Here is a 15,428-nt window from a genome sequence, read left to right as displayed (position 1 = left end):
CTCCCCAGTTCCCAGATGATGCTGATGTTACTGCTCTGGGAGCTACATTTGAGGATTGCTGGACTAAAGAATCCTCACAGTGACTACTTGTTTTTGTCAAGCTGGAGTGCACACTTCGAGTCCATTTGAATACCTCCATCCACTGGCGCTGGGGCCTGCAGTCACTTTTGTCCTTGGAGATCTTTGGTCCTATGATACTGCTTCTCAGCTATCAGCCCCAGCTCCTCTATCTGGGTAAGACTTTACCCTCCTCCATTTGGCCACTACAGCTACTTACGGCGCTTCGTACCATCACCGTTCTTTGTGCTGTCCGAGACCTGCTGCTTTCTGATGCTGTCTTCATCAGCCTTCCTGTCTCTCCCTGGGCAAGCACAGATCCTGGCCTCAAAGCAACGTCGGCCCAGGACTTGCCCGCTAGGAATTAGAGAAGAAAGGAGGAAAGGGTCAAACTGAAAGAACTGTAAAAGGTCCCTACAATTCTCCCATTTCTACTGCTGGTCATCACCACCGCACCGCTGCCACCATCTGCCAGTCATGGCTGCTTGGAGGGTGCACCCCATAGCACTTGGCAGAACACAAAAGTGCTTACATGCCACCAGAGATATTAGTAAATAACATTCCATTTGTTCTGCAAAGAACCTCCAAGCCATTAGCTGAACAGCTGTATTTAGCTACATATTTTGAAGGAAGCTTGAATTAAGCCCATGGATGTCTCTGGATAAAATTCCCCGAGGCAGCCCAGACTTACTCAAAGAAGTTGTTAAATGCCTCGGGGGCCACATGAAAACAAACACTGTCTAATCAGAAACCATTCCAGCTAAATGTCAAGAATTCAGATATGAAGCGACTTGCATGCCTTCCCTCTTTCTTTCCCTCTGTGTTTACCCACCCTGCTTTGTCTCCATTTTCTTAGATCTTTTATGTTAAGTATTTGCAGCAAGGATTTAAAGCACAAAGGATAAAATCAAGGGTGGCGCTCTGCTCTACATGCACAAGTAATGATAAAGCAAACACAGTTTCACTTTGCCCTCTGCCCATGGTTTCTGCAGGATGGCAATTCTGCATATGCCACTTACTCTCTGGTTTCCAGAGTAACAATGATTAAAATTGGACGGCGGTTCATCCCTCCAACACAACTGCTGTTACACATGAAATTGTATAAGACTGTAGTGAATTCAGTGCCAACCTGAACAAGGGGAAAAAGAGTCCATTAATAACAATTTGATCAAATGTTCATCCTTCTCAGCTCTTCCCTCTATTTAAATATATTTTTATTGCTTTTTTACAGAGAGGAAGAGAGAGGGATAGAGAGTTAGAAACATTGATGAGAGGGAATCATCAATCAGCTGCCTCCTGCACACCCCCTACTGGGGATGTGCTCGCAACCAAGGTACATGCCCTTGCCAGGAATCGAACCCAGGACCCTTCAGTCTGCAGGCCAACGCTCTATCCACCAAGCCAAACCAGTTTCGGCTCTTCCCTCTATTTAGACAACTTCATTTTTGATGAGGTGATGATGCTTTCTCTTCCCCCCCAGCCCCCCTTCTGGAATAAAATTCACTGTCCTTCCTCTTTGGCTTGCCTCTAGGTAAAACTGAAAGCTAATGTTTGCAACATTGGACACTACATGAGGGAGATGGGCCAATTTAAATGGGTTCATCCCATATATGAATATCACTGCAAAGGGAGAGCTGAAAACATCACCAAGAGTAGCAACTATAGATATTTTTCCTATGTGGGTAAAACAGAATAACATAGATTTAAAGAAACACTTCCATAAATAACAGTCTGGAGCTTAAGAAGTTCTCAGCATTAAATCATCTAGTCCAAAGTGCTCATTTATAGATGAGGCAGCTGAAGTCCAGAGAGGAAGAATTACAGTTAAAGGTTCAGCAGCCAACATGCTCATCTCCCTCTTCTAGGGTTCTGTGTTTCTAATCTGCCACCTATTCATTCCACCTTCAGCTAAGAGAGCCCTCTCAGGTCCCCATGTGCAGTGTAAGAATCCTTGTATCCAGTATTGCTGCACATTCTCTACCACCTCAATTGCCAGTTAAATTCTTTGGGTAAGGTAAGGTCATCTTTTAACCCAATAAGCAAATTCAATTATTATGAACCATTAAGATGGGAACATGGGCACAGAGCCATGTTATCAAGCCAATTTAGTGCAAATTGAGGAGTTTTAAAGGAGGTATAGGAGCAATGTGTAGAGAAAGAAGAGATTAAACAGGTTACATATATGATAATAAGGACTAAGATAGAAATAGGTGCTCAAAGCACCTCCTATCACTGAACTAAATCAGCTCCCAACAAAGCCCAGTCCATATCTTTTTACCTGGGGTGGCTCATAAGGTACCAGCACACTCTGTCTGCCTGTGATGGGGTCTTCTACATACTGGGCATGGCTGTTCCCTTCCACTCGAATCAAATGACTTGGAGGGGCAATCTGTCCTGCAGAACAGAGAAAGACAAAATAGTTAGTTCTTCACCCTCAAAGAAAAGAAAATGAAACATCACAGACAGGATATTAGTTGCCAAAGAAAGCGTTTAATAGAGGAAATATATATCCTTGAAAAAAGGAAAAAGATCCTGTTGCCAGATATCTAACCCATGAAGGTATTTCAACCTTTATAGTGAAAGAAAGGACTGGAACACTCAAATATATTTAAGAGAACAATCCTATGTTTGCAGTGTTTAGGTTAATAATTCAAGATTTAAGATAACTCTATGAATACATCTCTGACTAGATCCATAGAGGAGATTTTGCTAGTTTATAAAAAATAGAAGAAAAAAAAAACAAGTTAATTAAAAAAAAAAGCCCTCAGTAAGATATAAAGATCATGTAACATATAAATTCACACCTGAAACTAATATGCTCCTATTAACCAAAGTCCCCCAATAGATTTAAATTTTTTAAAAAGCTTGAGAAATAATATTCAAAAATTGAGCAGAAAAAAAAAAAAAAACATGAAAGAAAGAAAAGGCAACAGATGGCAAGGACATCACTTTCCCTTTGCCTATTCTTTTCTCCATCAGAAAGTCTCCAATTTTAGACCATAAAGATGATAAACTTACTGGTTTTGTTGTGCACAACAAAACCTAAAAGAGCCCAAGGTTAGAGAATAAGAAAGGGAAAACAATTTTTTTAAAGACTGTAGGCAAAGTTTCACAAAATTATGATATTGGACAGGGCTCCAAAAGAAAGAAGCTGATTGAAGAATTGGGAACCATACAGGTGTTCTTAACCTTTCACCATGCATTATTGTTCCACAAAAACTGATCTATAATAATAAAAAATGTAATATGCTAATTAAATCAGGCATCCTTCTGGATATCCTTTGGGATGACCTTCTAAATGAACTTCCAGAGGAAGCCAGGGTCGCGAGGAAAGCCAGGGTCCCAGGTGCCCGAGGGAAGCTGGTGCAGGCAGCGGGAGGAAGGAAAGCCTACTCTTACATGAATTTCATGTATTGGGCCTCTGGTATTTAATAACAGTGAAAAGTTAAGTGAGTCAAGATGCCCTCTGTAACATCATCTATTATTGCAAAAGTAAAAACAACTATTATGTCAAACATTGGGGGAGAAAAAACAATTATGTCATCTTGATGGATCAAGGGCAGTTATAAAAACCTATAATAAAGCTTAGCTATAAGAAATAATCTTTATGGAGTATTGTGAAGTGAAAAGCAAGATGCAAAGGTATGGCTGGATAAGAAAGTCATATAAAAATAGAAATCAATGTGTAAAACTTAGTTGTGTTAAGGTAGGAATACTTAAACTTTATTTTTTCATTTGAAATTTCTATTCATTCTTTTTCTTTCTCCACTACTTTTTCTGTACCATCCTTTAAATTCTTTACATTCACACATTCTAGTTATCAACCAATCTTTCCATTTTAAATACATTTTCTACATAAATTGTCCACCCATCCTGCACCCTCATTACTCTGATGAATCTGTGTACATTCTTCTATCCTTTCTTTCTACTTTTTTGTGTTCTTTACTTAGACTCGCTTCACAAAACCTTAGAATATCAAACATCAGGGAACCCTTGGAAACAGTGAGCTATTTTGTAAAGCAATTGTTGGTTTATGGCTCAGATCATGGGCATGGATACAGATCTTAAAGGTAGCCCCAAGATATCTGCTCCTTGACACCCAATTCTTCACTCCACTGTCCTCCTCCCCAGCTTATTTTGCATATTTCTATTTACTTCTCTTGCCCATTATTTGTCTTTATTCATTTTTTCCCTACTTTTGTCTTCTGTTTCTTCATGTTGTTCACTTCCTATGCTCCTTCCTCTTACCCTCCCAACTGTCAATTGGTCAGGCCTTGACCATCTCTGGGAAGGCACTAAAGCTAGATTACCTCGCCTGGGCTGAGCAGACCAAATGACTGAATGCCACATTGTTCTTCTTACAACTTCTCATTAAAAAAGAAAAAAAAAGCAATTGGGGAATAAAGAGACAAGTCCAGGTTATCCACCAATTAATAATATTAAATTAAATAGTTCAAGCATTGTAAGTCATTGTGTAAGCCACAAATATATTGATCATTCTTCTCAAGTACTCAGTCACCAAAAAAAGAAAGACTAAGCTGCCATCAGATTGCAGAGGGTTGAACCAGGTAAATTGACCCCAAACAAAATCTCCACAGAACCTCTATTTTCAAGGAGCTTGGTTGTACAGCCAAAGAATCCTTTTCTCCTTACCCTCATTGAATTCCCGGCTCAGCTCGTGGTTGGGGCACCTTTTCACCACCTCGGTGACATGCTCAGCTTTCTTGTAGACGGGCATGGCACGGATGACAGCACCCTGAGGAGGTGGGGTCATCACCTTGATCTGGATGGGGCATGTCTTGGCAATTTGGCAGTAGAGTTTCTTCAGTTCAGTGGAATACTGCATAGGGATGGTAGAAGAAAGAAAGAACCAACATGAGAAACTGTTGCATCCCAAATCAAGGAAAATATGTCCACCTTTTGCAGCCTTTAGAGCTACATGTTTACCATTGGCTACTACATACATGACAGCAATTCTAATAGAGTTCTATTCATTAATCCAACTAATTTTTTTCTAATTGAAATAAACCAAATATTTACAAAATATTTCACATTTCTCAAAAAACATTGGTAGTATTATGTCCTTTCTTTGGGATGAAGAAACTGGGCCTCAGAGGGGTTTAAATGTTAATATCATGAGCAACTTTATAAAGTACTAGAAACTAAATGGAAAAACAATGTTCACATGAATTGAGTGATATTAGACAGATTATAATAAATCCTGTCCTTACAATATCTAAAAAGACTTGCAGGGATTAGGATTTTGGAAATTTTGTTTCTTAAAGATGAAATGTCTGGAAGAATGAGAATATTTTATCCAAAGTCAACCTGCTAGGAAACTACAAAGCGAAAAATCCTCAAACTGCCACTAATGTTCTAATGTCATAGCCTAAGAGAATGAAACATCTGGAATTGACCATTTGGTTTTATACTCTCATGAAAAAAAGGTCTGGCCTAATGTAACAAAGCAAATCATGCAGCAAAAGGATCAAGATGGAGATTTTTCCATTTATAAGTGAATGAAATATTTCCTGCCCATACTTCCTTCTGCAGGGAGAGGAGTTCAGTGGTAGATTGTTTGAAATATAATATGTATTTTAATAATCTTTTTTTTTATATCCCAAGTATTTCAGTATATATAATTTTTAGTTAAAATCTTAGGTTGGTTGAAATATAATATGTATTTTAATAATCTTCTTTTATATCCCAAGTATTTCAGTATATGTAATTTTTAGTTAAAATCTTCCTAATATTAGTAGTGTATTGCATAATCAGTTCCCCACACCAGCTGATCAAGGATTGAATGCAGCAAAAGAGTTTTAGATGTCTTGATGAAATGGAAAGTATGCCCAAAAAAACAATCATAAAAATAAAATCCTGTTTGGGAAGCACTGATTTAAATCTAGATAGATATTTTTGCTTTAGTGTTTTAAACCAATGACTTTAAAAACATTCTCTTAGGACAAGTTAAGAACCCACTTTTAATGAGAACTCCAAGAAAATAAAATGTATTTTTATTTGTAATTTAACCATGAGTTTCATAAGATGAACCTTAGGAAAGATGATTGAAAAGTAAGTCTGTCAGCTAATACCTGACAGCAAATAAAGCATCCATCCAAGTATTTAAATATTGGGGTAAAAAAAGTATGATATGTGTTCAGAGGAGGACAGTTAAGAGAAACACTCTGCTTTAACAATTAATATACAATAACTCAAACTTGACTGTCTAAAATATAGAAGTACTGAGAGTAAATGTAGGCCTTATCAGGTGTTAATCCTCACTTATCTTCAGGGATGGGAGAAGAGAATCTAACTTTTAAACTTAAATAAAGATAAATAATAACAGGTTCTCCATTTTCTGAATTATTTTGTAAGAAATAAAATCCTCACATAACCCTATAATAGGGAAGGTGTTATAAGTATATAATCTCTTATCTGAAAACCCTGGGGCCATATGTTTCAGAATCCGTAGTCATTTAGATTTTAGAAAGGAAGTAAAGTTCCTATAGCAAATGCTGTAAACAGCTCCAGCAGGATTTAGGGCAATGTCCCATAACCAAATCTAAACATTTCTGTAAAATTCATGAATATACATAACATCTGGGAAATGACTATAAGAGCATCAAATTCAGATTAGATTTCAACACCAAGTGAGTTTAGCACAAACTTATGAAATTAAAACACAACCAATGTTGGTTTTTAGAGCTCTTTGAATTTCAGAATTACAGATAACAAATAATGGATCCATATTTTTATGCCATTTTATAGGTAAAAAATTAAGGCAAAGAGAAGACTTTCCTGAGGTCACATGGAAAAGCTGGTTAGGAACCAGAATATAAGAGTCTGTCTTCCTCCGGTAATAGTCCATCATCTCTCTATTCTTATTCTCCAGGCTAAGAAGTGCAATTTTTTGTACTTACACATTTTTCTAATTCATAATTACATGATTTTCTTTAAAAAAAAAATCAACTTAAAAGTGTACAATCTCCTTTAACATTATAATAGAACTCAAAAGTGGTCTACTTAGCATCAATAATTTCTCTTTTTATTTATCAATATAATGCTTGCTCATTTAATTGCAGGGAGAGGCAGCAAGTGATAGAAATGGAAAAAAACAAAACAAACAAACAAACAAACAAAAAAACCCTGGAAGACACCTTGAACCCTAGGGCTAACTGTTTGTTAGAACTTCCATCATGGCACTGGGGGATTCACCACTAAGGTTCTGCTCCTGCTCTTTCACATGGTTAGTTAAGATTCTTTGTGTTTTGGTCCCATCTCTTTCATTTCTACCCCTCACCCCCAAAACCTCACACTTCCCATGCCATGTTCTACCCACGCAAACCTCTGAATGCCTCAAACACACACCATCCATCCATCACTCCCCAATTAAACATGCTATTCCTTATCTGGAATATTTATGGTTTCACAGGTCAATGCTCAACAACTGAGCTGGACTTCTTCAGTTTTAAATATTAAATATAATACTGCAGGGTGTATTGTGACCACATTACACAAATCTTTAGTACACCAGTTAGTTTTAGCTGGATCCCTTAAAACTAGGTATTTGAGTCAATGCATATTTTAGTGTTGTAGAGAAGTCTGAAGTAAAGTAGAGACAGAGTAAAATATAAACTACACAAATTCACTGTAGATAGCAGAAAGTGTTATGGAACTCCACAAGATAAAGCAATTAAGTACTAGTTAATAAATTTGGTACTTATTGAGTGAAGACTTTAATTCAAGGTTCAGATATTTAGCAACAAAGTCCATGCTCTAAAGTGCTGGTATTTTGAAAAAAACAAATAAATATGTCAGATGGTAATAAATGCTCTAAAGAAAAAAAAATCAGAGTAAATTTAAAAGAGGGAGTCAAAAGGTAGGAATTGGGGAGTTGAAGAGGATATTATTTTATCTAGGATAATCAATGACCTTTGATAACTTAATATTAAAAAAAATATCAAGGAAGCACTGGAATAATTCAAATATAAACTGGGGAAATAATATTCCAGTTATCAAAAACATCAGGTACTAAGATCCTGGGGTGAGTATTCCTGTCATGTAAGCCAGTGCCACTAGAGAGCAGTGAGCAAAGGCTACAGAGATGGGAATAAGATCAGAAATCAGAAACATTATGTGGGCCAGCTCATGCAAGGCCTTATTGGCAAGTGTTAAGGACTTCATCTTTCCTTGATATGAGATAGAAAGCCACTGGAGAAGTTTGAGAAGGTTGAATTGTGTTTAATAAGATTCTGGATGTTATATGAACAAACTTTAAGGTTCAAAGATAGACACAGGGAGACTAGTAAAGAAGCTATGCAAATATCCCAAGTAAAAAAATGACAGAGGCTTAGACCATCAGTGGAGTTGATTTCTCTGGTGAGAAGCAGTTGGTTTCTTGATATATTTTTACCAGATTTGCAGATGGATTGGTTGTAGATAAGAGAGAAAGAGGAAAGTAAATATATTCTACTAAAGTAGAGAAGAAAGGCTTCATAGGAGTTAAACTAGGGGTTAAAAGACAAGTTGTTCAACCAACTAGATGGTGCACCCAAGAATGGAAAAAAGGGAGAACCAATAGGCAGAAAACAGGTTTTTCATAGAGAGAATATTATAAGTATAAGCAAAGAGATGCTAACTATGGTTGAAATAAATAGGCTGGGAGAAGGAGGAGGGGAAGGAAAGCAGAAAGCAATGAGTCCAAGCTAGAAAAGCAGGTACCAGATTCTGAGGAGTTTTAGATGTTACTACAAGAAATAAGTAGACTACCTGCAGGCAGAGAAAAGTAACTAAGTATTGTAAAGCATGGGGAAGACCTAATCCGTTCTATGTATTAATTAAAACAGAGCTTGTAGGAGCAAAGCTGGAGAAAAGTAGGAAGAAGCTAAACTTAATCAGGAACAAGAATGAGGAGGGCCTAACCTAGGGCAGCAGAATAAATGAAAAGGTGAAGAGATGGAAGAAATGTTTTAGACTTACTAAAAGTCAGTCTACTAGTTTTTATCATGAAAGATACGCAGGGAAGCAACAAAACAGACCAAGCACTGTTATTCATTAGGGAAAAAAAGATGTTTGCACAAATATGCTATTTACTTATCCCTTTTCTAAATCAAAGCAGAGTGAATGAGAGTTAGTTTGGGCTTCCAATAGCCAATAGCTAAGTGAGACATGTCTTAGTTAATGGACTAGTCAGCAAACAGAAAAAGAAAGAATAATTAGTTTTAATTCTGGATAAAGAAAATCACATGAGGTAACACTGGAATTAATAGGCCAATTTTGTTCTGAAAGAGGAAAGGGCTTAGTGCTCAAAGCCAAGAGCATTGGAAAAAAAACTCTTACCCCACACTGACAACAATAAACAACTTTACTGGGCTAGGGGGTCAAAAATCAAGATTTAAATTCTATCTTGTATGTATTGCCTAGGCTTTTAGGCAGTCACTTCACCTCTCTCAAACCTAAAATAGAAAAAATATATATAATATACAATATACATCTCTTAGAATAGAGGAAAAAATTACAGGTATCAGAAGCTTTAGTCAACTGCAAAGAGCAACATAAAAGCCACATATTATGGATAATTACTGGAGCCTCATCTTTCTAAGATTCTCCACATAAAGTGTTTAATGCAGCTTAAGTAATTTTGGGAGTATTGTGAAAACATTAGTGCAGCTTCATCAGGAAGTGGTTGCTGCCAGATAACAATAGTCTGCTGAAGTTTGAATATCAACCATTTACAATGAAACACATAGTTCATATTAATCTGCTAGTAATCACTAAGTTCTAAACCATGTAAATTATTGGATTCACTTGTTTAAAAAATGAATTTGGTGTATCTGCTGTTGTACATTTAAAAGTGCACATGCATATTTCCATAAGTACATGTACTATAATTTTATGTGTCCTTAAAATTTATTTAATTACATTGCTCAAAACTTCATTTTAGTAATTTGCTATTTCTACTTCTGATGTTTTCAAGATTTATCCATGTTCTTACACTTAGAAGTATTTCCTTTATTTTAATAGAAGGAGACAGGCGAATGAGATAGAATGAAGAAAGACCTTCTGCTTTATCTGTAATATTCTACTTAAATAAAGTATTTATGGAAATATGAAATTTTTTAAAACATTTTGGTAGATTCTAGGTGTATAAATTTACTTACTATTTTTGTATACTTGAAATATTTCCTAATTCAATTTTTAATGAATAAATTTAGCATGAACAGCACCAACCTGTAAAATTGTTGCAGGCTTAAGATTTTAGAAGATAGAGAATATAGAAACAAGATGTTAGAACTCAGAAGAGTATAGAATATCTTCTCCAAACCCTGTTCTCCCCTTAATTTTCAGATATAAAATTTAGGCTTACAGAAGTGAAATGGGTTCATTAATGCAACAAATATTTAGTGAGCACCTACTTCATGCCAGGCTCTAACTGGATCCAAAGGAACTAGCATTCTCCTTACCCTAAGTGAATTGGGTTTAAGTAAACACTGACAGTAAATAAATTATTTCTAAAATTATGATATATTTTCTAAAGAAAAAGTAGAAAAAGACACACCTAAATGTGGATTTCAAGTTAGTTTGAAGGGTCAGGAGGACATCCCTACAAAAAATGATTTCCAAAGGTTACACAACTAAACAATGTGTAGGTGAATTAAGATTTCCTTTCTTCTGGAAAGCTAATACTTTTATAACTACATCATACTCTATTATCTGAGTTTCTATAGAAAACCAAGGACTAGATTTCGTGTTTCTATTATTGAGTCACCTGTTTCAACGCATTTTAATTCAAGAAAACATTGCTAAGCTTTTCTTAGAAAGTTAGACCAGGAAAAGCTTAGAGATCATTTAGTTCAGCCACTTAGGTTACAGAGGAGAAACCCAAGCCCCAGAAATGAGAGGAGACTTGCTCAAAAATATTCAGCAACAGGACCATCTTGATTCACAGACCCATTATCTTCCCCAGATACCCTGTAGTCTTTATACTCATATATGGGACCGAAGTGGAACTGGGATATTAGCTATCAGAGTGAATTACATAAACACAATATGATTATAAATACAAGTATAATATAAAGCTCAGAGGTCATCTAAAAAACTAACATATGGTCACCAATTTCTTACAGGATTACAAAGACACTGTATGTTCTTTGAGTCAGTAAACTGTCTACAAATTAAGATTTTCTTTCCTAAATTGTAACTATAGTATCAGAATGGGATCTTGATATTATATAGGAATAACATACAATGCCCACCAAATTTTACTACTTCAGATCCTAGGTTGAATAAATTAGCAGTGCACTGTACAAGTCTTTTACATATGTATGTAAGACAGGCCATGAGGCTGTGTCTCTAAATTAGGTAAGCTTTAATGTGAAATTAGAAAATGAAGTACTGTGAAGAGGGCATGGGGAAGCACATGTGAAAGATTTATGCTCAAAGATGGAAATAACTGACCTTTCCAAAACAGTCACAGATTCCTGACACTCACTGAGGAAGTTACCCATGGAAGAATTTCAGGCCGCTCATATGATCTCCTGGAAACTCAAGTTAATCATTCAAAGGCAGAAAATAAGGGAACTAAATTAGATCATCTCTAATGTTTCTTTTATTTTGAAGATTGTATGAAATGGTGCAAATTTGTTAGAGAACCAAGTTACCAGGTTCATGTTGACAAGGTGAACTCTTTTAAAAAATGTGGAAAACAAAGTGCTGATATTCATTCTGATTCCTGATCAGAAATATGTAAAAAGTATAGGAATCAAACTATGCAGTCATGCATATGTATGCACATTCAATGGTGTGTTTATTTCTAGGAAGTACTAGCCTCTGAACAAGAATGAAGAGCCAATATTTTGCTGATCTTTAACCAAACTTACTCTTACACAGTCTTGAAGATTCACATGAACAGAGTATTGCCATGGTGTCATGGTGCAGAAATACCTCAAAACTATCACATGAATGAAACTCGTGCTATACAATATCCCTGACAAAATGGAAAAGCAAGCTTTGCCCAAGGTTTGTTTTATTTTAGGAGGGGGAGGAGGAATTTGGCATATTAAGGAGTGAGATGCTCAAAGCCAAATATCATGTTCAAATAAAATAATTCCAGGGGATTTTGGAAAACAAGAGTAAATTCAGCTCCTTTACTAATAATATGTTGCAAATAGAAGGGTGGGGGAGCATTCCAGTAACTACAGCCTCACCATCACCACCTGCCTCAGTAGACATACTATATTACACTCTCTTGGCTGCCAGACTGGTAATTCAGTATCACAATGCAGAGAGATGCCAGCTAATATCAGCACACACCTGCATAACTTTTCCATTTCCTAAAGGTTCAACAAAGACCTCCCTCTCCACTCCATCAAAAGACAAAACAAACAAAACAAAATAAACAAACAAAAACCCTTTACTCTTTTAATATTCTCCCAGAAGAAATGTCATACCTTATGCTAATCCCAAACACAAGGCTGACTTGACCCACCAATCTCCAAGAATATGGTGAAATACAATTCCATGAAGTAAATAAATCAATAATCATAAAACCCACCTCTCGACTCAACCCATTGACAAGGGAAACAACTATATAGAGCACTGTCGAAGCTATTCCTGATACTACAATGCCAGCTTCCAGACAGAGCCACATGCTATTGCGCTAGAAGAAAATGTTTTATTTTTTTTCTCTAATGTATACTATGTGCATTATGACCTATTGCCCCTTAGCCTACTGAATTAACCCCAGCATATAATACATCCAGAGGCAGTTGTGGCTCATTAACACTTAGAGCAAATTACTTACACTGAGGATGGTAGGGACTTAAAAAGAGAGTAGAACTAAGCTAAAGCATAAACACATCAATAACACTTCTGGCCTTCTGCATGAATTTGGGTTGATTAAAATAAAATAAAAATAATGAATTTTACAAATACTCTAAAAGAGAGCCACCATTCATTGATAGAGAATGCTAGGTGATCTTCTAATTGATTTTTTTTCCCCAAATAGTTCAAAGAATCCAGGAGGTGGAAGGTAGGGTCTGTGCTATCTCAAATAATCTGAAGTATTTGACAAGAGAAAAAAAAAAAAAAAAAAAAAAAAAAGGCAAGGAAGCCCCAAAGCTGTCATGACTCAATTCATCCAGTTTAGCAATCAAGTAGAAAGCCTGTCTTTGTTTAGATATAGCAATCCTAAAACTTCCATTTTTTTTTCTTTTCTAAACTTTATTCTTGAGAACTGGAAAGTTAAAAAGTCTCTGTTATAGGACAAGAGGGTAATGAAATCAATAAATGGAATTAGTATGAAAAAAAATCATACAAAGCAGAGGCAGTATTTAGAGAGGACAAAATAAACTTCTGGAAACTGACTTGGTGGTGAGGGAGAATAATGGAAGAAGAAATATACTTGCAAGTAAAACATAAAAGGGTCATAACATAAGTTTTGATCAATATGCTTTGGAAAATTAACTATAAATATCTAATTCACTAAAGTGCAAAAAAAATGTCTTAGCTAGAAAGAAGTAGACACGCACAGCTTTAGTGTGATCTGCTTGAAACATACTGAGTAACCTTATCCTATATAATAATAGCCTAATATGCTAAGTGTCCAATCATCTGATCATCCATTCAACGAAACAGAGCCTAATATGCTAATGATATGCTAAGACTGCTCAACCACTCACTATGATATTCACTGATCACCAGGGGTCAGATGCTCTGACCAGTAGGTTAGCTTGCTGCTGGGGTCCAGCAGATTGGGACTGAGTGAGACAGGCTGGACATGCCCTGGTGCCCTCCTGCATCCCTCCCTGGCCCTGATGGTGCATTGGTGGGTTCCCTCGGCCTGGCCTGCACCCTCTCACAATCCAGGACCCCTTGGGGGATGTTGAAAAGCCAGTTTCAGCCTCATCCTGCAGGCCAGGCTGAAGGACCCCACTGATGCATTTATTCGTGCACTGGGCCTCTAGTCACATAAAACTGTATGGTCTAATTATATGCTATATTCTAGACTTGTCCTCTACAAATAAATTAATTTGAGAAACATTATAAATTTTACTTCTAGGAAAAGAATTTAAAAATAATTACTTCAAAAGTTTTAGTTAAGCAAATATACTCTAAACAAATATCAGGTTATTATTATGATAATTATGATGGCTGGTATTCGAAAATACCAAAAACAAAAAGGGAAAGTGAATGTATCTATATACTTTGGGGGTTAGATGGGGTGTTTGTTTTTGAGAAATCAACTTTAAAAGATTAAATGGAAAACCAAAGCACATTCAAGAGCTAACTAATGATCCTTCCTGGGACTAGACCACAGCTTTATCACTCAATTTCTATACTGCATCTATATAATGGAACAGAACATAATCCCCGAAGAATCGTGGACAGGAAGTCAAGAGGACAAGACTCTAGTCTCCCACCTTCCTACTGACTTCCTTCATCCTCTTAGGCAAACCATTTCACCCTTTGGGCTCTAACTTCTTTGTTTACAACCAAGGCATTCCACTTAGGACTGTGTCTACGTCAAAGGAAGGGGGACTGCAAAGTGAACTTGCAAACAAGTCCCAAGCCACCATATCCTATTGGATCTATCCTAACGAACGGCAGGAAGAGATCCCAACCTTGGCCCCACAGTCGTCTGGCAAGGTATTCACTTCTCCTCCCCGTCTCCCTTCCTGCCACAGTTGTCTAGCTGCCAGACATGTACGAATTGTGCTCTTGATAGTTTTACAAAAAATCCTTCCTCCGAGCACTTTTCCTGATGGCCCCAGCCAAAGGGCTGCCTGTTGCCACCTGTCAGTTGTGGGGATTAATTACCTGAGCTGAGGCTGGGAGCGGCACATTCTTCCTGGGGCCGCACCCACAGATGTTGACATCAAGCAGGTGGGCTGTCTGCTACCCGCTTGCCCTAAAGACCAGCCCAGAGCCCACAGGGCCTGGCAGGTGTGTGTGTATGGGGGACACTCAGACTGCACCACAAAGCAGCAAAACCTTGGCAGGGAGGGGTGTGCCCTGGGACCTCTCTGGGAGGCCACAGGCAGCTCTGCGGCCAGCACTGGGCACCAGCCCGAGGCAGCTGCAGCCTGCCTGCTGGGGGACAGTATGTTATCACCAACCTTGGGGAGGGTGAGGGTGGAGCCTGTCAGCCTCATTTAGCTGCCTGAGGGTATGAGTTTAGAAAGCCAAGTTAAAAAATTTTTTTGACAAAGCCTGAACGGTAATTTTGCAACTTTATCTCCCCTGGAGAGCGAAATGACATTTTACTTAGTGTCCTTTGTCAGTATCCTCACCAGCCAACCCTGCCTGACCAGTAATACCATCCCCAGTTACATTCACAAAGCAGACAATGGGAAGCATTTGTCAGAGTGGCT

The 15,428-nt window shown here is 37.3% G+C and overlaps 1 protein-coding gene across 5 annotated transcripts in view; it reads right to left on the bottom strand.

Annotated features, from left to right (window-relative positions):
* The window catches only part of TP63 (tumor protein p63), a 131,879-nt gene that overhangs the window by 23,559 nt on the left and 92,892 nt on the right, over positions 1-15,428 (bottom strand). For 3 of the 5 annotated variants that reach the window (XM_084872583.1, XM_084872584.1, XM_084872581.1), the window contains 4 exons: positions 4,711-4,897; positions 2,336-2,451; positions 1,077-1,186; positions 278-414 (listed from right to left, as the gene is read on the bottom strand). In XM_084872583.1, coding sequence (XP_084728709.1) covers positions 278-414; positions 1,077-1,186; positions 2,336-2,451; positions 4,711-4,897 — 550 coding nt within the window. The remainder of the gene's footprint in view (positions 1-277; positions 415-1,076; positions 1,187-2,335; positions 2,452-4,710; positions 4,898-15,428) is intronic. The other 2 variants (XM_084872585.1, XM_084872582.1) reach the window with 1 other exon arrangement.

This window comes from Pipistrellus hanaki (assembly GCF_964339955.1).
Source record: "Pipistrellus hanaki genome assembly, chromosome: 2".
NCBI classification, from domain to species: Eukaryota; Metazoa; Chordata; class Mammalia; order Chiroptera; family Vespertilionidae; genus Pipistrellus; species Pipistrellus hanaki.
This window is presented reverse-complemented; position numbering and strand designations above follow the sequence as displayed.